The sequence below is a fragment of the Labrus mixtus genome, chromosome 12 (genome assembly GCF_963584025.1).
Source record: "Labrus mixtus chromosome 12, fLabMix1.1, whole genome shotgun sequence".
Taxonomy (NCBI): domain Eukaryota; kingdom Metazoa; phylum Chordata; class Actinopteri; order Labriformes; family Labridae; genus Labrus; species Labrus mixtus.
In genome coordinates this window covers 2444982-2471635 of record NC_083623.1, presented here as the reverse complement: position 1 = coordinate 2471635, position 26654 = coordinate 2444982, and the positions used below count along the sequence as shown (strand labels likewise).

Below are 26654 nucleotides of genomic sequence, written 5' to 3'. Positions count from 1 at the left end.
AGAGCGCTCTGCGTTGTTTCGATGTGTAGTTTGAGGAGGTGTAGGTAAAGGGTCAAGCGGACTTTGGCAAAAATCCGACGCATAAATATAAATCTGGCTTTTGGAACGTGTGTGAACAGGCAGCTTGTCCTGGAAAACTTCTAGAGAAGTGAACGTGCATGTGTGAAAAAGGCTGAAGTCTCTGCTGGAACAGTCACACTAAAGATTTATTTTGGGGCTTTTTATGCCTTTATTGTAGAGACAGGACAGTGGATAGAGTCAGAAACCAGAGAGAGAGAGAGCGGAAGAGTGGGGAACAACATGCGTGAGAGGCGCCACAGGTCAGACCCGAACATGAGCCGTCCGCTTCGAGGACTTCAGCCTCTGTACATGTAGTGGGCGCTCCAACCACTAGGCCACCAGCTCCCTGAAGAGAGATGATATTTTTGCTCGGCCCCTGTAGCCTAGCGTCAGAGGCTGTAGTCCTCGTTTCAGCGGTCGCAGGTTTGGGTCCCCCCTCCCCCTCTCTCTCTCCTCCTAGCATTTCCTGTCTCCCTTCAGCCGTCCTGACTGATGAAGGCAAAAAGGCCGTATTATTTTCTTATCTGAACTTTTTCTTTTCTGTGTTTTTTTTTTATTTTTTTTAAGACAAATCTTTCTCAGTCTGCCTTTAAATCGATTCTCTTCTTCAACATGAGGCTCTTCCCTCGTATATCTTTTGGCTCGTTTCATTTTTAATCCCTTTACATTTATAAAATCTGAAACAATCAGCACTTTGAAATGAACTCCTTTTAGTCTCCAAACATCTCAGGGCCGAGAAATAAACATTCAAAAACACGACAGAAACTTCCCCGACAGCACAAATCAAACTGTTAAGTCCAAAGAAGTGCTTCTTGCGTCTGTGTTTCTTTTAATGCTGAAATGGATCCACTCCATCTGGAAGAGACACAACAAGCACTGAGCTACGTCTGAGACCTGTGACCTGGAAGTCAAACTTCAGGAAAACGCTTTTCTTTTCTTTCTTTTTTTATTCCAGACACGTGGATCGATAACTTACAAAGAACAGCAACGTCTTCTATTCAGTTTCTTTTAGAGTCTTTGTTCTTTTTCCTCTACACAACTAGAAAGCATACAAAATAAGGATGCAAGAGCGCCACAGTTTCTTCTGCGATGGATCCTCTCCCGGAGAGAAGAACATGGATGAAAACATAACTTAACGGGGGCCGCTTCACGACTGAGTCAGGAGACGGTAAAATTACAAAGGCAGCGGGAGAACTCCAGCATATTTACACTTTTTATTCCATAAAAATTTAAAGGTGTTTCATGTCTGTGGTGATGGAGGGAAGTTAAGGGACCGTTTTTAGACAACCGAGATGTGAAACCAGCAGCATACAATCAGGCTCCGCCCCCCCTCTCACTGAACCCCCAGAGTGACCGAGGATAAAACAGGAAGAGGAAGGTAGCGGGGGGGGGGGGGGGGGGGGGAGGGGGGGGTTGTTTCAGGGACTGATGGGAAAGTTTGAAGGCCGCTCCGTGGACCCAGAAGTCTCTTCGATCTCGGGCTCTTCAGAAGAGCCAGATGGCGCCTCGACCTGGTCCGACTCCCTTTTGTCCGCTTCCTGTTGCTCTTTAATCCTCAGGATCAGATCCTTGATCTCCTCGCGCTTCGTCTTCATCCGCTGCTGAGGAAACCACTCGGACAGGTTCACGGGCAGGTGGAAACTCGGGATGGGATTCTGAAAAAAAGAGAACAAAATTGATTTATTACAATTCTATGGCACGATTCCCCCCTCCCCCGCCCTCTGGCTGGCCTGCACTCACACCGCTCCAGGACTAACAGGGCCTCAGCACGGTTACAGCTTATATAAGACAAGCATGGCTTCACATGATCATGGGCTCATCACCCCTCTGAAGCTCCGCCCCCTGCAGGATGTAGCGTTTACTGCTTGTACCTGTATTTTATTTTGAAGGAGGAAGCTGCAGACTCTTATCTTTTAGGTTTTCAGGGGGGAGGGATTTGAAATCAAGTTCTCGGTCTCACCTCGAAGAAGCTCTCCACATACTGCAGGATGTAGACTCCACAGTCGCTGAAGTTATCCTGCTGAGGCACACGTGGGCTCGAGCCCTTCATCACATCCTTCCCAAAACTCCTCTGAGTCCCTTTACGCACCTCCCACTCCACCTCCAGGTACCTAAAACAAACACACACTCGGTCTCAGAGCCACACACACACAAACCTGAGCTGTTGGTTTGGTTAAACTCACCTTATTCAAAGAGTCACAACGGAAGATTAAAAAAACAACAACTCATAACTAGAATCATCATCCAGGTAAAATGGTCTTTATAAATGGTCAGAGAGAGCTTTAAACTACAATTTGGACATGTTCCTCCTGAACTCAGCTGTTATTGTTTTGGTTTACTATAGTGAAACTGCACGGTGAGCTACGGTCATTTTAAATTCTGACTCTGTGGCCTAAAAAACGTTTGAAAGAGCATCAAAAAAGAGGGAATAAATACTGATATTATTATTATTAATAATTATGATTATTATTATTAATAAATACTGATAATATCGGCTGATATCAGCATATCCATATACGATCGGTATTGGCCAATTTTATCACAGAAATGCACCGATATTTCTAGTTTTATCCACCAGTCAAACATAATTTTATTCGAGCATCATTGTATTAAACTAGCAGTTCTCCATCACCAGCAGAGGGCGCTATATGGATTACAACAAGCGTCATAACTCTAGTGTTAAGCGGTGATGCGCGTACATGCTCAGAGTGACCATCTTGTCCACGTTATAAATCTTTGTTTGACGACTGCATCTGAGGGATCAACACAATAAAAATGTTTATATCTATATCTCTCTCTACAGATCAAACAAAGAACTAAGAAAGTATCGGTATCAGATTTTTCCTCCCCAATATCGACATCGGTATCGGCCTCAAAATTTCCCATATCAGCCGGGTTCTAATATTTGTGTCGTTTTTTAATGGAGTAATGATGCTCTTATTTTGGGAACTACATTTCCCATAATGCCTTGGTGGATGAAAACAGGATGTTTAATGTAGCTAACAAGTTAATAACTTTGGACCTGTTTTTTTGCCACTATTTGTTAACAGTTACACAATTAATAATAATTAAAGAATGAATAATGAGCAGGTTTAAATGTATTTCTTATTCTCATTTTTATGTTGGCTGTGTGTCCATATTTAAAATACTTAGCGCATGAGTTCTTCTTATTGTTCTTAAGCTTGTTAGGATGTGTTTCTGGCATGACAGTAGAAATGGAGTTCCAGTTCATTCGTCACATTTTGAAAGTCCGGCATGAGAACATAAATGTTGAACTGGCTTTTTTTAATTGGGAGTCTGAAGAAAACTTTAAATTTGACAGATTCTCTGACATGTTGTCTGAGATGATTTTTCTGTTTCTTTCTGAGTGAACTTCTGGATCTGAACCAGGATGACAAGAAAAAGAACAAATTATTTGTGCGACACACGATCATGTGTCGCTGTTTTCTTCCTTCTGTCTCATTTATGTTCTTTAAGATCAGGAAGAAAGGTTCCTAAATCTCTAAACTCCTGCATCATCTCAGCAGTGACTCACTCTCGGAGCGTTTTCACCACAGTCGACCTCGCCGGACCTCGCAGAGAGTCCATGATGAGGATACAAGGCCTGCAGGAGGAGAGATGAAACTGAAGTCAGTCAAAGCTCACTCTCGGCTGTTTGAATCATCTGGAGCAGCAGCAGCACCCCCTGCTGGTGAAAAGACAGAAGTGCACTTACTGTCTGCAGAGGTTTTGTTTGGACGCCAGAGCCGAGGCGTCTGAGGCGACGGCGTCTTCAGTCCCGTCCTCGCTGCACTCATCCTGAAACACAAAGTAAATGTAAAACTTAAGTCTCCGTTGGGTCTCCTCCCCTCTCCCCCCGGGGGTGTAAAGCGACCACATGAAGGCGGTGTGAGGAGGGTGACGTACCTGACAGGAGCTCTGGTCGTCAGAGAAGGTGAAGGTGTCGTCGTCTCGTTTTCCTGAACCGTAGCAAACGCTGATTCTGTGCAACTCACCTGAAACATCCCAGACAAAAGCACGCCGTTATTACACATCAAAGTGTATTTACATAACAAATAAACATGGCGTCTGACTGAATGATTTCTCTCCATGTTGATTTTTAATCCTCATCATCTTAACGCTTCCTTTTCTCGCTTTTATACTCCTGTTTCTTCCTCTTCCTCTTAGGTCAAGTGTCCACCTAGCATAAGAGAAGTGCTGCATGTCCGTCCTGTTTCTATGACAACGGCCGCTGTTTTATATTTATCCCAGCTGACATTGGTTGAGAGGCGGGGTTACACCCTGTGCTCACTGTTAAAGACGCTCAGTGAGTCCTGATCTGTGGCCGTTTGAAATCCTCTTTATAAGCCGATGCGTTCAGAAGATGGAGAGACTCACTCGTGTACGGTTGCTCTGTGTCCGTCTGTCCGTTACGCGCCGCCGCCGCCGCCGCAGTGTTTGAAGGCTCTTGTCTCCCCGCCAAGGTCGAGTTCTCGTTAGCGAGGTCACCGTCGCTCTGACCCTCTGGACTCTGGAGGAAGCCAGGTAACAACCGGTCCTCTGAGGAGCTGTCCACACCGTCTCTGTCCGGGGACAGAGGGCGACAGTGATCCGGGATGATCTCCTCTGAGGGGGGGTTGGAGGTCGAGGTGGAGGCTGGAAACCGGCTGTGGTAGAGCGGGTTCTGCTCGAACGCCGGACTCTTCAGGCCCGGGAAGCAGATGACCGCGAGGTACCAGTGGGCCCTGACGGAACAAAGACATCAGACTGGTTTAGAACTGAAGATTTAGAAAACAACAGGACTCAAGTCACTGGTCTGAATACAAGAAGAGCTTTCTCTTTGAAACACCTGAAAAGTCGGGTGGTCTGATGTTCAGGGTCTAGACTTTCAAATGCCAAAACATATTTACAAAAAACTGTGAAGAGAGTGTACGGGTCATGACTGGGGGATGTGTGTGCATTAGAGCTGGGTGTTCGATATTGATTCAATATTACACATAGGTGAGAGAAATACAGAGATAACTACTCACAGTACCTTCTTGTATTTGTTGAATAATTATGTTTATATTTGTTTAAAACAAACTGACTCAAACATGTATTATTCTTTAATACCAAAGAATAAAACATGAAAGTACAGTATGATCAAAAGTGACTTGAATTCACAGCACCCACAGTGCCCCCTAGTGGAGAGGGGTGTCATTACAACGAAGAAAAAAAATCAATCTCAGGATTTCCCTGAATCAATAATGAATTGGGAAAATAATAGTTGCAATGCATTGATGAATCGATTTTTTTAACCAGCCCTAGCGTGCATGTTTGTGTGAAAGGTCAAAAAAGCGTGAAACTCACGACTCGTTGATGGGAACAAAAATGAAGTCCTTCTGGAAAAGGTCGACGTGCCGAGTCCACGTCTTTACCCTGTTGTGCTTCCTTTTCTGGATTCTGAGGAATCAAAAAAACAAAACGACGTAAAGACATTTTCTTTCATTTGGATGAAACATGGACGGCGTTTGAAAAAGCTGCTCTGAGGGGAAACACTCACGGCAGGTTGGCGGCGTCCGGGACGGTCCTGCGCTCTCTCTGGTTCAGCCTCTTGTAGAAGAAGGAGCTGAAGACGTGGATTCTTTGTGCGTCCTCTTTTTTCAATTTCTCTAAAACTAAATATCTAAAAAAAAAAAAAGAGAGAGAGAGTTAAAGGAAGTGATGACTTGAGGATGGAAGGGCGAGATAACGACCGATTGACGCAAATTCTCACTTTAAATAAAAGTCTATGATGACGTCGTTGAGGAATTCTCCCTCGTTAAGGCAGTGGAGGTCTTCGTTGGTGACCGATATGCCTCCTTTGGCTGGAGGAGGCGGGTACACCATCAACCTGGAAGACAAACAACAACAACGGCGTTACATCAAGATGATATTCTCGGACGCCAGCGACCTGACGGGAGGAGTCGCTCACTTGATGATCGGTCCGGAGAAGGTGGGCTGCAGGTCCGTCATGTCTTCCTCCTCTTCGCCGCCGTCGTCGTAGGTGCTGCTGTGCTGGCGTGTGGCCATGCGTGTTCTCGTCGGCATGGCGACCGGGGTCACCGGGGTAACCTTGGTAACCAGGGAGACATGGGCAACTTTTGAAGGGCTTTGAGCGGTCTTCTGTGGCAGAGAGGAACAGTTTGTGAGGAGCACAGATTACACAAACTTCATGTCCTGTTTTTTGTTTTTTTGTTTTTTTAGACTTGACCACATTCTGTGACAAAACACGCGAGGCGTGTTCAGCGATTTGGCGTTTCAGTTACATCCCAGAAATGCGAAATGTAACCTTCAATGAAGCTACAAACCGATAGAGTCGAGCAAATTCAACTCGTTATAAACTAACGGCTTTTAAAAGGCAGGGTTGGTAATTTTCTGAAACTAGCATGATTTTGAAAGTAGCATTCCCTCAGTGCTCCGTCTGCACCCCCTCCCCTCTGTGCTCCCTCTAAAGCCACGCCCCCTCACTTACATGCACGAGTGCCGTTGCTCCAGAAGCGGACCTCAGCTCATGTTCTGAGTGTGGGCTCGTGCACGCATGAGGTAGAGAGCAAGCAGGGAGACAGGGAGGCGTCTGATTGGTTCATCAGATTGGTACCTCGTGGCAGACATTGGTCAAAGTTTTTTCAGACTTACAAACTGATACAGATGATGGATTTTCTTTGTTCCTTTTTCAGAGAACGTGAGTTATTAATTTCTGTCAGGACCTAAAGACAATTTACACCAAAATCTAAAAAAGTGGATCTGGAGGAAATGACCAACCCTGACTTTAAATCTCCACCTACTGACCGTCTCATCATGGGACAGAAATAACAAATATCGTCTCGATTCAGCTTTTGCAGCGTTTTAATAATTAACCAACGAGTGCTGCTGCTCGGATGAATCATTGATGACAGTACAGATAAGCCGCGGTCTATCACCACCCCTATGCTCACCTTCTCCTCCTTCTGTTTGGACGCCTTGTTGTAGTTGACCAGCCGGATGTTCGCCTCCTCGAACGTGAGCTTTGCGGGGAAGTTGCTCAGGTTGTTGGTCTTGCCGATCTCTCCCAGGATGTCCTCCAGGATGATCTGCTCGTTCATCACCAGGCCGTTCTCGAAGATCAGGACGATGAACTTCTCGTCCGTGTCTGGAGGGAGAGAGAGGAAGGACGTGCAGGGAGGGAGGGTTTTTTAAAGACACACTGATTCTGTTTTCTGCAGCTTTGGTGAGATTAAGACGCAATGAGAGAAGTAAAAGAGTTAAGAGATGGATTTAAATAACATCTGTCTTCTTCAGATTCAGGAGTATTTAAGTTTATGATTCATAAATGATGCAATAAAAACTGGATTTTACTCGTGAAGGCCCCGTGTCCACCTAGCGTTTTTTTCTGAACACCATCGTCTTTTTTCAGTTTTCAATGAGTAGAGAATAGAGAGAAACCGGCGCTCCTTTCAAAATGTGTGATATTCCTCATATTTTTGCCGCCTACAGATTGTGTATTGTACCCTCATCCTCCTCGCTCTTCCCGATCACGAGGATTCAGGAGACACAATGAGGGATGCGATGGTAGGCTCTACAGCCGGCATCCGATCAAGGCCAACTCTTGCCGCCTCATGCATGGCAGCCAGGGCTTGACCGTCAGCTGAGAGACGGGAGTGAGCCCCAGTATCTCTCCAACAGGCATGTAACTCCCTCAGGTATTCCTCTGAGGGGGGAACAGCAAACGCGGTGGAGGCCCGCCTGCGCCTGAAGAAAGTGCTTTCAGGAGCTGATTCTGCCTGTTGAAGGATTTCCAGCTGCAGGCGATCCAGGGCCATACGCATGGTGGCCTGCATGGAGCTGTCCCCACCCTCACTGAATGAGCTCTGAGTTGAAGAATGGGAGCCTGGCTCAGAGGCTAGGGAGGCACTGTCCCCCTCATCGTCATGGAAATGAGAGGCTGAAGCTGCCAGGGAGAGGACATCATCCTCCGGGACCAGCACAGGCATGGGTGGAATGGCCACCTCTGCATGTTCCGAGTTTGAGGTCTCCGACTGACGAGCTTGGAAGAGGGACCTCATCTCCGCCAGTTCAGCTGACAGTCGATCCACTTCGGAAGAAAGCGTACGTTCCGTCTTCGCTTTCTTCTTGAAGGGGGCAGCTGCAGCAGCGGGAGCAGCCCGTCGTCTTGAACGCCAAGGTTGGGCTGGAGGCAACTGGACTGATGCAGGGAGGTCACCCTCGCCTACTGAGGGCCCAACCTGCGCCAATCTCGCAGCTCTCAGTGCTCGAGGCATGTAGCTGCAGTTTATGCATGGGCTTTCCGAAAGACCCTTCCTCAGGTGGTCAGGACCGAGGCACATCGGGCAGAGGTCATGGCCATCATCAGCCTGAAGAGAAACCCCACAGGAAGCACAATAATGACACTTGTCCATTGTGGCAGACGCTACCGTAAGCTGAGGGAAGAGGGCATAAAACGCCGCCTGCACAGCAGATGTGGGAGTGACTAGCTGTCACTACATTGATTTGCTTCGGTTCGGATGTGACCGTGAACTTTGCCAACAAAACCGTAAGCTGAGGGAAGGGGGCGCGGACGCCGCCTACAACAGCAAAAGTTTGAGTGACTGCTCCGTCTAACGTTAAATTCCAGTCAGCCCAAGCACGGATGCTACAGGCAATTTAGCATCACACCATAAACTGGGAGAGGGGGTGCGAACAATACCTTCCCCAGCAGAGGCTTGAGAGTAACTAATGGTAGCCTATAACCAGTTAGCTGCCGCTAACCAAACAATTTCGGCACCGTAAGCCGGGAGAAGAGGGCGCGTACGCCGCCTACACCGGCAGAGGTTGCAATAATTAAACACAAACAAAAGTAATGTACCCGTTCACTCAGCGCTTTAGAAACCACAGCTGGCTAGGGTAATAATACAGAGTTACAGAATAAACAAAGTAGGCTACCCACCGGCACCGGGAGCGGGAAGCGCAACGCTGCCTTCACCGTCAAGGATTGTAAACACAACTTAAACTTTGGCTAATTAGCGTCGGAGAAACACAGCCACTAATTTGCCAGGAAATTTCAATAAAACGAAACACGTACCTTATGTCCGTAGAGGGGAGTGAGAGGCTACCCTACCGGTGTCAGGTACAAACAAAACAAACCGTTCCCTAAAGAGGGTTGGACGGCCGTCGCAGCCCTTGGAGGGCGAAAACTTCGCCGCTCCGACCGACACGGTCCCAAGGCTACCAACGACTGTTCTTAAGTAGTTCAACAAATGTTGTTCTTTTTTTCCCCATACAATTAGCTTCGGCTAATGCTCTAGGAGTAGATGCAAACTGCACGCGAGAAGAAAAAAGGAACAGAACCCCGGATGACACCGGAAGATATAACCTTGCTCGGGTCATCCAGGGGTCACAAGTGACATTGCTGGTATACATACTCGAACTGCGCATGCGCGAAGGGAATATTCAGTGCTTTAAGCACCGCCTCTGGCGGTCAGCAGGGATGAAATAGAACATGCAGTAAAAAGTAACAGAGCAGTGTGGGTCATACAGCGGCCGTTATCAACAGACTGTTGTCATGGAGACACTCCAGAGCGCACAGCCAGCGCTGGGTGGACACGGTGTTGAAGACAAGACGAGCTACAGAGGGATGTGTTGCATGTTGTGTTTTTAGTACTCACGGTCTCCTGTGCAGTCGTACCACTGGCCCCCCTCCTCCTGTGACATGTTGAGCTGCTGACGCAGGCGGACGCACTCCTCCTGAGTCGTCTGGAAGAACAAGACCGGAAGTTTCCGCACGCTGCACCACTCACAGCTGATCAGCCCCGACGCCTGGAGGCAAATCTTCTCCAGGGTGTCGGGCTCCGGGCCTGCAAACAAACAAACAAACAAACAAACAAACAGGCAGCAGGTTAAAATCAGACAAAAGCCTTTTTCACATATCTCCTCCTGAAGAATATGTAGAGAATGTCAGAGGGAGTGCGGCTGAAATCCTCCTCCACCTCAAAGCGAGAGAATATCCCTGTCAGATTGAAGGACAGGGCGAGACGTGAGGCAACCCGGACATCGCCTATGACTCTTGTGTTTACGTTAGACTGTGAATTACGATTGAGTTCTCAGACATTTCGTCTCAGAATAAGCAACGAACACTTCCACTTCCTCGCATCCTGGGAAAGAGCCTCATGCTGAGGTCTGAGGATCGTCCAAGCATCATAAAATTGAATAAAAAGAGACTTTGTGGTCTTCTCAAATTGAAAGATCTCATTTTGTGCATTAAATGAATGTCCATTTAACTTCTGGTTACATATATATGTTCGTGAGGTTAAAAGTGACAGTTTGATTCGATTTATGTTTTCATATTACATTGCTCTATGATGTGATTTCTTTGTGGACTGTTTAATATCTTTTGCCTTAATTTACAGCTTTGAAAAGAATAATATTCCACAATATTTAACAATTTCTCTCCCAATGTTAAACTCAGAATGCTCATATTTAGAAAATATGGTAACGTCATAAAGTGTTTGAAGTTATTGGAGGTCGCCTCTCCCCCTCTGAGTGGAGACCCGCCCCTCCCTCTGATATAGACATGCAGAGTCAACTTTTCAGTTAGTTGTCTTTTGGTTCTGTTGTCATTCAAGGAAGGGTCGTTGTCCAACACATCAGTAGCTCCAAGTTATCATTCTCTCACAACATAATTCCCCTAATCACATTTTTCTTTAAATCCTTACCAAACAATTTAATTTCCATAATTTAGTTATTAAAGTCATACAAATTATAATCTTTGATATTTACTTTACTAATCTGCATTATTGTTCATGATTCCTGTAATAAAATAAAACTTTGTCTGTGTTTATTTAATGATTGAAGTGATCCTAGAGAACGTTTACTGATATTCTGATATGAGACTGAATAATTAATTAACAGTTAAAGTTAATTTCTTCCTTTAACAGGAAGTGGTGCCCCGAGGAATAATTAAAATATAATATTTTAATAAATTAATTACGCTACAGTGGATAGAGTCTGAAACCAGGGAGAGAGAGAGAGAGAGAGAGAGTAGGGCATGTGGGAAAGGAGCTGCAGGTCAGATTAGAACCCGGAGGGGGGCCATCTTTTGTTACTATTGTGATTTGTGACTGAGAGCCCCCTGGTGTGCTTTTAAATAATAAGACTTTATCTGTGAGCACACACGTCTTATTTCATAACCTCAGGTGCAGGTTCTTACCTTCAGTTTCCAGCTGGATGCTGTCGATGGAAAACTGAAACGACAAAAGAACAAAGAAATGTTGTTTCAGTTCCCTCCATCCAGTGAAGCGTTTCTGTGTTTTCTTTCATGTGAAGTCTGGATGAAGCACTTAAAGACAATCAAAGTTATTTGGCTGCAACTGGAGATATTGTAGAAGTTGTTAATCTCAGGTGAACTTCAGTCCTGGTAGAATAAAGGTTTTAAATGAAATCCCCTTTAGTACTTACGACCACAGGTTTGGTGACCATCCTGCGCAGAGTTCCCACTCTCACACTCCGACACTCCAGGATGATGCTGTCACACTTGTTGGGCAAGATTTTGGGTTTCTTCGTCCTCGGAGAAAACTGCTCCGGAGGCTGATTCCCAAACTGCAAACAAACAAGAGAAGGAATACAAATTACAGAAACATACAGTTTAAAGCACAGGTTAGCACATTAAAGTCAACTGTATTTAAAGTGTGCTCCTCCATTGAGGCTCAGTATCAACGGTTGAATGAGTCAGAGATGTATTCAAAGCTGATGCACTCATAATACTCTCAACACTCTTAAAGGGGACATATTCTGAAAAATCCACTTCCAATGTTTTTGAACATATATCTGTGTAACCTGAGAGTCTACTGACCCACAACATGTGAAATAAACCATCCAGTCCTTTGTTTGTGGTCTGCATAAGTCTTACAACACAGAAAAATGCTCTGTAGTATCTCTCTCAAACCGCTCCTCTTCCAACGAATGAATCGTAGTTCGATCAGCCCTCCCTCTTCTCTCTTCCAGAGCCGAGTTCTTAAAATATTCATGTGACATCACACTGGATCCAAACACAGCACACACACAGCTGTTATTATCTGATGGGAACAGAAAAGTAACACTAACGAGTCAGACTCCTACAGAGGAGTGATGTCTTCTGGGAAAACTCAGGGGGGGGGGGGGGTCATTACATTTAAAGAGACACACACACCAAAACGGAGCGTTCTGAGAGAGCTGGTTTATACAGGGTCACAAACCTCCTCTGGTGCTTGATTCATGTTATATTTTGAACAAAGCACAGATGTTTCATTTAGACCACAGGGGGACTGTTTGAAAAGGTGGAGGAGGGGGACTGTTTGAAAAGGTGGAGGAGGGGACTGTTTGAAAAGGTGGAGGAGGGGACTGTTTGAAAAGGTGGAGGAGGGGACTGTTTGAAAAGGTGGAGGAGGAGGACTGTTTGAAAAGGTGGAGGAGGGGACTGTTTGAAAAGGTGGAGGAGGGGACTGTTTGAAAAGGTGGAGGAGGGGGACTGTTTGAAAAGGTGGAGGAGGGGACTGTTTGAAAAGGTGGAGGAGGAGGACTGTTTGAAAAGGTGGAGGAGGGGACTGTTTGAAAAGGTGGAGGAGGGGACTGTTTGAAAAGGTGGAGGAGGGGACTGTTTGAAAAGGTGGAGGAGGAGGACTGTTTGAAAAGGTGGAGGAGGGGACTGTTTGAAAAGGTGGAGTAGGGGACTGTTTGAAAAGGTGGAGGAGGGGACTGTTTGAAAAGGTGGAGGAGGAGGACTGTTTGAAAAGGTGGAGGAGGGGACTGTTTGAAAAGGTGGAGGAGGGGACTGTTAGAAAAGGTGGAGGAGGGGACTGTTTGAAAAGGTGGAGGAGGAGGACTGTTTGAAAAGGTGGAGGAGAGGACTGTTTGAAAAGGTGGAGGAGGGGGACTGTTTGAAAAGGTGGAGGAGGGGACTGTTTGAAAAGGTGGAGGAGGGGACTGTTTGAAAAGGTGGAGGAGGGGACTGTTTGAAAAGGTGGAGGAGGGGACTGATTGAAAAGGTGGAGGAGGGGACTGATTGAAAAGGTGGAGGAGGGGACTGATTGAAAAGGTGGAGGAGGGGACTGATTGAAAAGGTGGAGGAGGGGGACTGTTTGAAAAGGTGGAGGAGGAGACTGGTTCACTGAACAATTTTAGACATGATCTTAGTATGATGCATGCAGTTAGTCGTGCAGTGAACGCAGAGACACGACGGTCTATCACCTGCTCCCAACGGCTCCGATAATTTTCTGGCATGTTTGATATTCTGATCTTACGACTGCTCACACTCGCCTCGTGAGATTTCGGTTAAAGATCTTTTAATGTGAGTTAGCAGCAGGAGGAGGAGAGGTGTTTTATCTTTGAACCATCAGATACGTCTTAAAAACAATCAGTGAAAAGTGAAATATGGCCGATATCTAAAAGTTCAAAAGGAGAGCGTTCTGTTGAGTCTCACCTGGTCCTTCATCCGTGCTCTCCGCGGTATCGTGATCTTCATGTCAACGTCTTCGAAGAATTCATGGCCCAGGTCGTACTGCTCCCCGGGGCTCTTCACCGCAGCCTCCACTCGGCCTCCGGAGGGCGCCGGCGAGGAGTGAGCCGAGTCAGCCGGTCGAGGGGAAACGCTGTCCAGTCTGTTGATGCTCCCTGTGCTGGCATTGTCGGCCTCCTCCTCCTCGTCACTGGACAGGACGACTGGGGGAGGAAAGTCACAGAACTCTGCTTTTATTTTGCTGTTTGTAATATTCTGAGTTCCTTTGGTCCCAAGAAACTTGACAACAGATATTAACATGATGTTTGAAGCAGATACTTCCACATGAGGATCCTGAGGTATTCTGAGACTCTAAGTGTTTTAAACATTTTGGACATTTTCGCATTTAGGACTTCAAGGTCCAATCAGTGAGATGTGTAGAGAGTGAGATGATAAAGGTATCTTACTATCTGATCATTAAGGAAACATGTTGAAGTGCTGGCTTCTCTGACAACAATGCAGCAGTCAGTATGTCCTCCTTCTAACTTTAGATTCTGCTCCTGAATGCTCGGGATTTGTTTGGACCAGAGAAGGTAGGCGCTTTCAGACAGCTGGCCTATTTGATAAGAACGCCCTAACCTGATCGACCTTCCGGGTGAATTTCTAATATTTCATGCAGCAGTATGATGTAGTTGGATGTTTTTATGAAGACCGACAGTTGGGCATTATGGTTAAACATTTCCCTTCTATTTACTCACTGGGGTCGTTGAGTTCGTGCCTCTGCGCCGCGGTCCTCTTCCCTTTGGGGGGGTTTCTGGCACCACAGCAGCTGGACGTCCCGGCTAACAGAGGGGACCTGCCGTTGTTCAGGGGCACCAGGGTTCCTCTGGTGCTCGTGATCCGGATCGGCAGGGTCTCCACGCGGGGCACCCTTATGGTCGTGGCGGGTTTGTAGAAGTTCTGCTGCAGGCTGGTTGGTCCGGGGGAAGGCTGGGATCTGATGGGGGGTCTGGGGGTCGGGGATGACAGCGTGGCCTGCGGAAGGGGAACCAGAGTGGTGTTGTACCCGCAGGTGTGACATTTACTGGGGTCCTCGCTCGGCTTGTTGCACTTCATGCAGACTGAATGGTAGACGGTCGGCCGGAGAGGCTGCGGGGGAAACTCACTCGTTAGAGCTGCAGTCACATGAATGTCTGTGTGACATTCAGAAGACGACTAAAAAGAGGAGGAGGTGTGCAATGATTTCTGGGTAATGAAGTCTCTTACCTCTGCTGCTTTGACCTGTGAAGGAAAACTACAACAATCCTCCAGAGGTTTCCTCTTCTGCTGGACGCGGCGTTTGATGCTCAAGCTCTCATTTTCTGAAACATCAAACATAAAAAAACACAAATTGAGTTACTAACTGATGAACTTTAAGTATCATATCTTAAAGATCACTGTGTTTTTGGTGTACCTGCGATCTCTGGACAGGTGAGGACGATGCTGTCCAGCTCTGCACCCGGCTGCGTGTTGGAGAATTCACTTCTGCAGGAGAGAAAAACACAAAAGTTGGAGTGAAGGAGCTTCAAAAAGCAGAAAGTGAAACCAGGTTTTAGTCGTACTGACGGCTGATCTTTAACATTCAACTAACTCCGCCCAGTTTGAAATCTGGCATTTATTGTGACGAGACATGAAGAGTTCCTGCACAAATCAAGGATGATGTCGTCTGATTTCAAACACAGCGCTTTGACAAATAGTGTTTGTTGCCTAATCAGCTAACTTTTTTAAAAAGGATTTTGAAGGCCTGTTGGGTCCTTCGAGGTCTGAACAGCTCGCAGGTTTCACGTGTTTGATTTCTAAACGTCATAAAAAGTCACAAAGCAACCATGTAGTCCGTCATTTAACTGTTTCTGACTTCCTGTATGTAGCTAAAGTAAATATTGACTAAACATATTTTATATTTTATGTTGTTGTTGAGTTCTTACATTACCTCATATATTTCCAACAGCTATGAAAGCCAGAGAAATCTGTAATTTTATAGCTGTAACGGGGTCACAGCGGCCGTGATAACAGACATGACATGTTTACCGTTGCCGTGGAAACAGTGTATGTTACGTCAGAGGCCGCTGTATGATGAAGCGTGAGCCGCTACTGAAAGCTGCCGTTCTGTTGCTGTATGAGCTGCTGTGATAAAAACATCATGCAGATTATACTCGGATACATCAGCTCGTCTGTAAACATATTCTCTTCCTCATGGTCGGTTTCACCCGGTCGTCATGACTAAACTAAACTCGGAAGTCATTTTCATCCCAGGGTGGGGGGATTAGCAGAGAGGATCACTCCCATGATTCCCCGCCAGCCTCAACGTCATCTTCTGTTATTGTTTTGATTGAGAGCCCCCTGGTGGCGGGAATCTACATACTGTGCGTTGTAAGTTCACAGATATCAAATTTCTTTTTTTTAAAGTTCAGTTGTGTTTTTAACGGCGGCTCAGTGTAGCTTTTAGTCAACAAACAGAAGGCTTGTTCCGGTACGGATGTGTTGAGAACAAAAAAACACACACAGCTGAAAGGGTTCAAAGAAGAGCAGTGAAAACACGTGAAGTAATGCAGAGTATGCGGGGCGGGGGGTCAAAGGTCACTGTACGGATGCACGTTGACTAAGAAAACAGGCATGACGCTGCAGATATCTCACCACCGCTTGTAAAAACAGAGCTGAGGTGGGCTAATCATCAGCCAGGCTGTAGCCACGAGTCAGAGCAGTAACATTGACAACTCAAGGCCGAAGGTTTAACCAGCTCTCTGCAGCCTTTGAGACAAACAACATGTCATGACAGGACAAACGAGAGAACTCACTGACATGTAGAGTCGCGCCCCGTGTCCACCTAGTGGTTTTTGCATGTAGAAAATTGCTGCACGTTCGTCCTGTCTCCATGACAACAGTCTGTTGACAACGGCCGCTATATAGCCGACACTGCTCAGTTACTTCTTACTGCACTCAGAAAAAAAAAACGCTAGGTGGACACGGGGACCCAATGAAGTAAATGTTAGACGCTGCAGGACATGGATGAAGAATGAAACGAGATCTAGTCTGATAAGTAAGAATCAGCTGGGAAAGTCTCACCTGTCCTTCAAATCAAGGCTGCTTGAAGACAAAAAAAAAACAGAAGAACAGAGAGAAACGCCATCACAGCGTGCGTCATTATTCAAGTTTTTACAGCCGACGTTAAAGTGAAACCAACCTGAGACAACGAGCTGCGACTCGTACAGAGCCAGAAGTTTAAACTTAGATAATCAAACGATATCAAGACCCGTTTTGTTACCACGGCAACAGAAATAGAAGGCCTAGGCTCCCAATTTGTGTGGAATTTATTCTTTTTAACAACCCAAAAGTTGAACACAAACTTCTGCACGCTGTCTTAATCCTAGGTACTCGCTTCATTAAAATCTTAAATGATTTAAAAAGATGTGAGAGAGCCCACACACGACGATGCATTCACTGACAGCCAGAGTCTCCGCTCTCAAATGTCTTAATCTCACAGGGTCAAAGGCCATTTAGGAGTAAACAAACATGACAGTCAAGCTAAAGGTGGCTAGCTGTTAGCTACCGGGTACAGGCAGCGTCAGTTTGCTTTACAGAACACGTCGTATAAACACTCTTAGTTGCTCCTCCATTTCTGACGTCCCTCTAACTTTATGCTGTCGTCGCCATGGTTATGTGTGTTGTCAGCTTGCTTCCTGATTGGCTATAGTTCCGTTTACATGACAATGCACAGAGAGCGTGCTCAGCTGTCCTCGGGTTTTCCCTCCACACAACAGCATTTCTGAAGCTTCAAACGGGAGCGGCCTTCTGAGCAGATCAGGGAGGTCAAACTCCCTCTGAACACAAACCTCACAGCACGGGAACATCTGGACGGATCGTCTGTGGATCCATCTGATAATCGGACCTCTGCTGACTTTGGTCAGAACGGGTGTTTACCAAGTCGCCCCTGGATTAAGAGACGGCTAACAGCTAATTCGGCTAACTACGGCGGCGTCTTACCTTTGGACTGGTTTCCTTATGGCCGAGGGCATCTGTGCGTGCTGAAAGTGTCGTCCTTGTAAAACGATTCCCTGTGAAGGCGCGGGGCTGATGATAAAATAGTTGGTTCTGTTGGGCATGGGGGAGGACGTTGCTGCTACGGTGAGAGGGACCTCGCTGCGGGACACAAATGGAAATGTCACCTCAAACATCAGCGTAGCATGACGACACATCACAGGACAGATGATTACAGCGGGGATCGTTAGGATTGACCTTCAACCCTGCAATGACCATAAAGGCCGGGCTATCCATCTCTCTTTATGACCATCATTATTTTTTTATCATCATCATAATTAGCTTAAACATCATCATGAAGAAAATGAAACATGGCTCTTTATGAACTTGTGAATGAACTGCAGTGACCTTTAACCTTTACTTTATCTTAACCACAGAAACATTTCATATTTTATCTTCTCGGCTCCCTGAAGAAACTCCGCCTGAGCATCGACAGAGCGTCTAAATGACGCCATGATTCCTCCCCCCTCCCCCCGCCGGTGTGCGTTCACATTAATAAAAACAGCTGACACACTAAGCAGGCGGCAAAGAACTAGTAGCGACAAAAAGGCCCGACTGTGGCTCCTTCTTGGTGTGTCAGGGCCTTAACAACGATCCAGCAGGGGGGCAATATGTACAAATCAACCAAGAAGAAGTAACCATGGCAACCACTTGCAGGCTGAGTCGATTCAGCTAACTGTGGATGTTTTTTGAGATTTTTTGCAACGCCAACAACGACCCTCTTCCTACATCCACGTGCAGCTCAGAGGATGAAGCCGGACTTTGGGGTGAAGTGTACTCGGATCTGGGCACCGGGGGTCTAAAGTGTGAAACCAGCCTTAAAAGTGTACCTGAGCCTCTTGGGGGTCAGCCGGTTCAGAGGCCTCATGTGACTGTTCGGCCGGTTTTCATACGTCCTCAGAGGATCCGAGGCCGTGAAGTGCCGGAGAGAGGGAGTCTGAGGAGGAACACACACACACACACACACACACGCACACACACGCACACACACACACACACAGGCACACACACAGGCACACACACAGGCACACACACACACACAGGCACACGCACGCACGCACGCACGAGAATGAGACAATGCATTCACAATCCACTTCAGAAGAACAATAAACAAAATCAACAAATCCCGGTCCCAGCAGCCCTCGAGGAGGCCTTCAGCTGTGGAAGCACCAGGACAGCTGGGGGGTCCTCTGGGCGCCGGGGCCTTTGGAGAGCGAGCTGCTGCAGCCCGTTTTGAGATTAATGGGAGCGAGTGGGAGTCAAAAAGATGCTTTTACCTTTTTCTCCTCGGGGGAGGTGGGCTGCTGCCGGTTCATCTCCTCCATGCTCACCACGCTCGCTCTGAGGAGGAGACAAAAAACAAACATCATGGTCAGACTCTGGTTAGAAACATGTTTTTTTATTATAATATTTTATATTGTTTGATGATATTCATCTGTGTGCGTCAGTGTTGCTGTTAAATGACAGAATTCAACTCACACCTTTCTTTTTAAATTGAACTATTATAACACTAAATATACCGACAGACAACTTTTTGGTCTTTTTATGTCTTAATTTTAGAGACAGGACCGTCAATAAAATCAGAAATCAGAAAGGGGCGCCAGATGCTTAATGGTTATATCAGATGCCGCATGTACAGAGGCGATTGTCCTCATCGCAGCGACTGTGGGTTCATGGTCCGGTCTCGCCCCTTTGCTGCTTGTCATCCCTGCTAAGCTAGCCTAGTGGTTGGTTTGAGCGCCCCATGTCCAAGCGAGCAGCCCAGGTTCAAATCCGACCTGTAGAGCTCCTTTTCCGCTTCTCATTCCTCACTCTCTCTCTCTCTCTCTGATTTCTGACTCTATCCACTGTCCTGTCTCTAAAATAAAGGCACAAAAAGCCCCCAAATAAAAACAACAAATTCAGATCTTCTGTCAGATCGTTAACCAAAAAGCTGCCGCAAAGGATTTTGAGAGAGAGCACTGTTTATACCGAGGTCAAGACTGAAACAAAAAAAGCCTTTAAATAATTCAAAAAAGGTGCAAAGAAAGGTTTCTGTCTTTTCTTTCCACCTGTGATCGGAGTAAATCATCGTTGGGATAGATCCTACTGAGTAGTGAAAACCGAGCAGAGGCTGATTTTATGTGAGCGCCGGGCTCTGTATCGCTGTGCCAGAGAGGCTGCTGAGTGCTTCATCAGAGACGGGAATAGCCTGCTCATCAGCAGGAGGTGTCACTGGGGTCTTTTCCTGTGTGTGGAGGCAGAGCTGTGTGCTGGGAAAGTGATGCAGTGCAGCGCCGCTGGTTGCTGAAAACAAAACGAGGGGCCGGAGAAGAAGTGCTTACTCATGTCTCCTTTCCTCTTCACTGTCATCGGAGTGAGAAAAGCTCCAGCTGTGCTTGAACCCTCCGTCTCGCCTGGCGCCTGACCTATCCAGGGCTTGGATTGAACAATAAAAACCAGAGCACACCGTCAGTGCAAGGATACAGGGGCAAGACACAGCCATTCCTTAAAATGACATTCAGTTTAAGGGTTCATCACTGGCAAACAAAACTAAATGACAGCTGAGCATCAATGAGTAAAGAGGAGCCTGAAATCTACAGAGAAAAACATGCAAAAACATCAAAACTACACTCATGTCACTGCAGTTATGTTTGACGAAAGGAAACATTTTCCACATTCAGATGCAGATTATTTCAGGACGCATCATATCAGCTGGAAAAAAACATGTTTCTGCAAATAAAGATTAGTGTTATAATATCAAACATTCTGATTTGTGACATGAGAGTAGGTGTGAAAGTACTGCACGTGTGTACACACATTTTCTGAGATTTTTCTCTCACTGTTAGATCGTCTTTAAATGAGTAGTTGAACAGATTTTCGACACAACAAAAGCCACTGTTTGGGCTATTTTTGTGTGAGCACTAGTGTAGAAGACATTCAGGTAGATACATGCTTCCCAGTGCAGCTCCAAGTCGAGTGTTTCTAACCCAGGACTTCCACCAGATACGTGTGCATTGCCTGTCCGCTGTGCTCCGTTACAGGCTGCGGAGCACCACTGCCGGACAGCTGGAGTTCCTGCAGTAATTACAGATTACACACGCAACAGCGAGATAATACGATGTATGTGGTATACACACATCAACAAACATTGCATATGGTCAATGTTCTCAACCGTCTCAAAGTAAACCGGATATTTAAATGTTGTTTCTGAGTCTGAATTTTGCGTCCCGCTCGATCTTTTCTGTGGTAAATTAATGCGCCGTGCTCCGGCATCCTGCAGAAATAAAAGCCTTGCGAATGAGCTGCAGAGGAGTCTGTATGACGGAGCTGAGACGCAGCACAGCGGAGCCAGAGGAAGCACACTCATTGAATTAAATAAAAAGCTATCAGCAGCGCAGACTGAACGAACATACATCTGTTAGAATTTCGCCCTGACTAAAGCTGGTGACGGGATGTAAGATCGATAAAGATTTGATAGGGGAATCATTAACCAGATCTCCATGTTTACATCGATCGTCACAGATTCCCAGAGTGCCACTTTCTTAAACATCATCAACCAGTTAGACCATCATCTGCTCTGTTGTGATGTTGTGCTACATGTGCTGCAGACCAGTGTTACAACGTGCTGATGTCTGTCAACAGGTCCAATGTCGAGCGATACCGATGTTGAACGGATGCATCAGTGCATCCCGAATAAAACAGACTTATAGATTCACAGTGAAGCTCTGTTTGCAAATTTACAAAAGTCGTCCGTTTGCCTAAAAATCTGAGAGACATAGTTATATTTCTGTGTGCAGATTGTGCAGAATTTGGCATCCAGTTCTTCCACTTTTTTACATTTTTCTTTCACTTACATTATGGAGAACATGCAGATCTGATACCAAGAAAAAAGTGAAGAATCTTAAAGGAAGTGGAGCTCAAATGTTGACTGATTAAAGCCTGCTGCTGCTACATGGGAAACTGTACTGAAATTAATGACATTCCTTTAAGCGTTGGGGCGATAAGAAAATCATTTATCTCCCGAGCCAAAGGGAAGCCCTGGGCTCATTTCCAATAATCCGCAGACAAAGAAAGCATGAGAAATACACTCATCTATTACAAACTGTTCTAATAATGTGTAACATGTGCTGGATGTCGTTGACGCCCTGGCCTCGCCATTTCCTCCCCATATCAACTGAAATTCATGAAGCGGAAATCAAAAACAACAGCCAATGATAAACAAGAGAGCGGAGGATGCAGACGCTAAGTCGAGGAGTTCATAAAAATACATGTTCTGCCTCATTAGAGACATCCAATAAGTCCCGTGGTTTTTAACACATTTGGCCAAACTGCAACTACAAAATCATGTTACAGCATGTTGTCCCTCTGGCTCCAAGCCCAGAAGGTAAATATTAGTTAAAATCTTGTTCTCTGGAGAGTCTGTTGTGCTTAAATTAGGCTTATTTACTTCCTGCTTATGTCTTTGAAACGACGGGACGATTTCTGCAGAACGACCTGAACATCCAGGAAACAGCTGGTGCCAATCTTCAGTGGATCATGAATCTTGATAAAAAGGAATAATACTCTTCAAATGTTTAAAAATTACATGTTGGATTTTGATCCCAGAGCTCTTCCGCATCAATCATTCATGAGCCAAATGAAGCTCATTCAGATCTCTCCTACAAGATTCACAAGATAATGTTCAAGCAGGGACATTTAGGTCCCCGCTGAGCTTTAAACACACTTGTTTATTTTTGTCTTCAGTGGATTTCCTGTGGGATGGATTCATGATATGGGACCCATGACGACAGCTATACAACCACAGAAACACCGTTTATCCAAACAGGTCAGAGCGCTGCTTGTGCCGCTGAATGAGAGCTTTGAGTCGCGCATACTTGTTGTCACTCTGACCTCAACCCTCAGGAGGGAGCGTCACAAGTTAACAAGTTAAAAACACCAAAAACAATCAGTCCTCATGAAATCCTTTGCATCACGGAAATATTTCCTCTGCAGTTGGTGGTAATTTTTAACAAGGCAAATTTAAGTTTCGGGGTTAAAACAGGTAAATAAAAACACCTCTTCTATCATTTGTCCACATTTTTTTACCAAGTAGTTTTGGCAAATAATTGAACTAACCAACAAACCAAACTAGCAGCCCATGCACGTACAAGTGAAAGCCACATTTGGCCGGCTAAAGTTCCTGCAATTTTCAGTTGACATTCTTTTTAGGAGGATTGGCACTAGGGCTGGGCAGGCTGGCCTAAAAATAAAATCTCAGATTTCAGTCCAAACTGGATTGGGGCAGACTGTAAAGGACTTGGGTTGGGAGCCGGAGAGACGCCGGTTTAAGTCCCAACGCACACCAAAATATGGAAGCTGGCTTGGTGGCTGGAGAGGTGACAGGCAGACGAAGCCTGAGTGACGTCAGCCGTCTGTTCCTGCAGGAGGCTCATCAGCAGCAGCCACCATGTTGGAAATCCTGTCTCAGTCTAACTTTCAGTCGACCTAACGACAGGCTGAGAGCTGGAGCTGAGGCGGGTTTTAAACCTCTTGACGAACCGTTACATCGAGCCCACCTGTCAATCATGTCAGCTACACGCCTAACTATGGATAACACAGTGACGACAATAACTAATCAGACCTATTTCATTTTCTGTACCAGGCTGTAAACATGTTTATTTCTGCTGTAAAACTGTCTTTTTAGCCAGTCATGTGTATGTGACTTCCAGGGCTCCTGGAGCCAGCCTCAAGCAGACACCCGACGAACTGCAGGATTTTGCATTTGAGCATTGGCTTCATTTTCAAGACTGGAGGTTGCCGCTTAGTGCATCTCTCCATTAATGCCTACCTACTAACTTAATGATGATGGTCTCCATATTATTGATGATGATGATGGTAATGACGATGGTTTTTGTTTGATAACGACGACTTATAAGATGGTTTCTATACTGATTAGAGCTCTCAAGAACTGCCCTCAATGTTGTGCTTTGCCTCTGGTCACTTCCTGTCAGCACCTGTGTGTCCAATCAGACTCAAAGCTGATCGTTTGCTCTTACTGACATTGTTCCCTTTTTTCTAGATCCTTGCTTGTGTTGTTCTTACTCTCTGATGTACGTCGCTTTGGATAAAAGAGTCTGCTAAGTGAATTGTAGAATTGTAATGCACGTCCACAGATCCTGTTTCTGAATACGTGTAATTCCGCCTATGTGTGAACCAAAGAATGGAAGTTGGTCTGGCGGCTGGAGAGGTGCCAGATCTCTTCCCGAGTACTGACAAGGTGCTCTTGAGCAACCCCCGACAGCTCTGGCGCGCTCCCTGTGTAAAGCAGCCCCCTCGCTCTGACATCTCTCCATCAGTGCATGTTCATAGTTCCTGATGGTGCATGTGTCTAATTCAGGTCCAATGTGTGTGAAACTATATATATATATATATTTGAGGGATTGTAGAAGTCTAACCCTGTAAACTGTCTCCGTTATCTGTTTATAAATTGCTTTTTTGAGTTGTTCAGAGCTTACATTAAAAGTTAAACAACAGATTCAATCATGTGTTATTTTACCGCTTCAACAAAAATAAGATAAGATAAGATAACACTTTATTGTCCGATTGCACCTGAACGTGTCTTGCACTACAAGCTGCAGAAATCCTGCATTTAAAAGTGACATAAATGTAAATATAATGTCTATGAAAATATTAACCTACAGGATATTTTTTTTTATTTTATTCGTGTTTTTTTAAGTGCAAAGCCTCTGAACTAAAAGTGTGAAATATAAAACAAGTAAACACTGATTAATGTCACAGCACGTATAACTACATTACTGTTTGTCAATAGCTAATATCTCAAGCTGGCTATAATGTTAGCTTCCTATCATCGGGGGGTCTAGCTCAGCGTCAGAAATGACTTTAAATGCTTTAATGTTAATTTCTACTAAAGTGTTTGTGCATATAAATGTGTTGTGTGAACGTTTTGGGGCAGCTAACAGCTAAGCTAAAGGCAAGAAGGCCTGTCTCCTCACAGCCAGAGCAAGCTAACGTCAAGCTAACGGTGCTAGCCGGGACCAGCCGGGGTGTCATCGCCTCCATCCGGGCCCGAGGATGTGGCACTGTCACCGGCCTGGCAGCGCTCATTGGAGGGTGTTAGCATGCAACAGCAAGGCAGTGTTATGAGGCTACAGATAGCCACTTAGCACATCTGTGCACCCGCTGTGGTTCTTTTATTTTTGGACCTTTTTTTTGTTGTGTGTGTTTGGACCCAGAATCTGCCTCTCGACAAGCCGGAATCCGAGCTCTGTGTGCGGGTGAAATGGCTGCTGTTTGCGCCGGGGCAGCGGAGCGGAGTGTCACAGCTTACCTTCAAGGAAAATGCTTCTATTGTGGGCCATGTTTATTCCATGATCCTCCTCGGGTGATGGTGTTTCTCATCAGCTTACTGAAGGCAGCAGGTCGGCTCTATGTAGCTGCTGCTGCTCGGAGCCGCTGAGCGTAAAGACACAGGCGGAAATCACCCACCTCACTTCCGGTCACAGGGTTGGCTTCAAAGTAAAAGTCAACTAGTGGCGCTGCATCCATCTATCTATCCATTACTGTATCCATCCAACAATTCTTAAATCAATACATCCCCTCTATCCATCCATCCATCCATCCATCCATCCATCTATCCATCCGTCCATCCATCCATCCATCCATCCATCCATATATCATTCCATATATCATTCCATCCATCCAACCATCCAACCATCAATCCAACCATCCATCCTACCATCTATCCATATATCATTCCATCCATCCATCCATCCATCCATCAATCCATATATCATTCCATCCATCCAGCCATCCATCCATCCAACCATCCATCCATCTATCCATATATCATTCCATCCATCCATCCATCCATCCATCCATATATCATTCCATCCATCTATCCATCCATCCATCCAACCATCCATCCATCCATCCATATATCATTCCATCCAACCATCCATCCAACCATCCATCCATCCATCCATCCATTCATCCATATATCCATCCATCCATATATCATTCCATCCAACCATCCATCCAACCATCCATCCATATATCATTCCATCCATCCATCCATCTATCCATCCATCCATATATCATTCCATCCAACCATCCATCCAACCATCCATCCATATATCATTCCATCCATCCATCCATCCATCCATATATCCATCCATCCATATATCATTCCATCCAACCATCCATCCATCCATCCATCCATCCATCCATATATCCATCCATCCATATATCATTCCATCCAACCATCCATCCAACTATCCATCCAACCATCCATCCATCCATCCATCCATCCATCCATCTATCCTTAAATCAACCATCCATCCCTTTATCCATACACTCATTAATACATGCATGTATCCATTCATACAGCCTTAAATCATCCATTAATTCATCCATACATACATTTTTTCCATCTAGTCATCCATCCACCCATCCATATGTTTATCAATCCATCCTTTATTCCATGTAACCATCCATCCATCAAGAAATAGCTTCCTCACTCTTTCTCGTGTTTTTCAAAGAAACACAGACTTAAGATAAAACCTAACATGGATGTCAGTTAAGTTACCGGCATCGATGATTTTCTTGTAGTAAAATTTTGCTGAATTATTTTGGGGAAAAAAAGCTTTGAAAAACAGCTTTAACGTGTTTTAATATAACTGCAGATTTCTATATTATTGTTATTTAGCATAAAACTGTCTCTTCAGGACTAAACCAGACATTTACGATACACTCTGTTTTATTTTGAAAGTCATCTCAGGAAGTCCAGTGAGATCATTTTAGACAGCTTTGTAGCCTACTAACCTACAGAGCTGTAGTTTAGCCATGCCAAATCTTTATTCTAACGCTTCATAATCGGAGTGTAACAAACACATAAACGAATCAGTTTCATCATTTAAACAAAATATTGAAGCCAGAAAGTTAAACACACTCAATGTGAAGGCTTATATAAAGATCTTTAATTTAAAAAAAAAATCAAATTATAATTTATTATAATTTACTGCCGCATATAGGCAGTTTATTTTATCTTTAGCATCATTAGATTGTCAGTAATATATACAATAAAGTATTATTTACC

At 45.3% G+C, this 26654-nt stretch overlaps 1 protein-coding gene across 6 annotated transcripts; it reads right to left on the bottom strand.

The window, feature by feature from the left end:
• Window positions 1–866: 866 nt before the first annotated feature.
• On the bottom strand, window positions 867–25019 carry senp6a (SUMO specific peptidase 6a). 6 transcript variants are annotated; one of them, XM_061052783.1, is made up of 24 exons: window positions 24888–24981; window positions 19903–19996; window positions 18856–18919; window positions 18409–18515; window positions 17525–17680; window positions 16607–16627; window positions 14958–15028; window positions 14771–14865; window positions 14263–14653; window positions 13490–13728; window positions 11491–11631; window positions 11243–11276; window positions 9702–9890; window positions 6996–7189; window positions 5993–6183; window positions 5795–5911; window positions 5582–5704; window positions 5389–5481; window positions 4438–4784; window positions 3967–4055; window positions 3776–3858; window positions 3596–3664; window positions 2021–2171; window positions 867–1715 (listed from the first exon to the last, which is right to left on the bottom strand). In XM_061052783.1, the coding sequence occupies exons 1-24, from the start codon at window positions 24916–24918 to the stop codon at window positions 1479–1481; spliced, it is 3327 nt and encodes a 1108-aa protein (XP_060908766.1). In that variant the 5' UTR covers window positions 24919–24981; the 3' UTR covers window positions 867–1478. The 6 variants fall into 6 exon arrangements, with proteins under 6 accessions (XP_060908766.1, XP_060908768.1, XP_060908770.1 ...); XM_061052785.1 differs by having other exon boundaries at window positions 5993–6180; window positions 24888–24956; XM_061052787.1 differs by having other exon boundaries at window positions 5993–6132; window positions 24888–24956.
• Between the last annotated feature and the right edge of the window lie 1635 nt (window positions 25020–26654).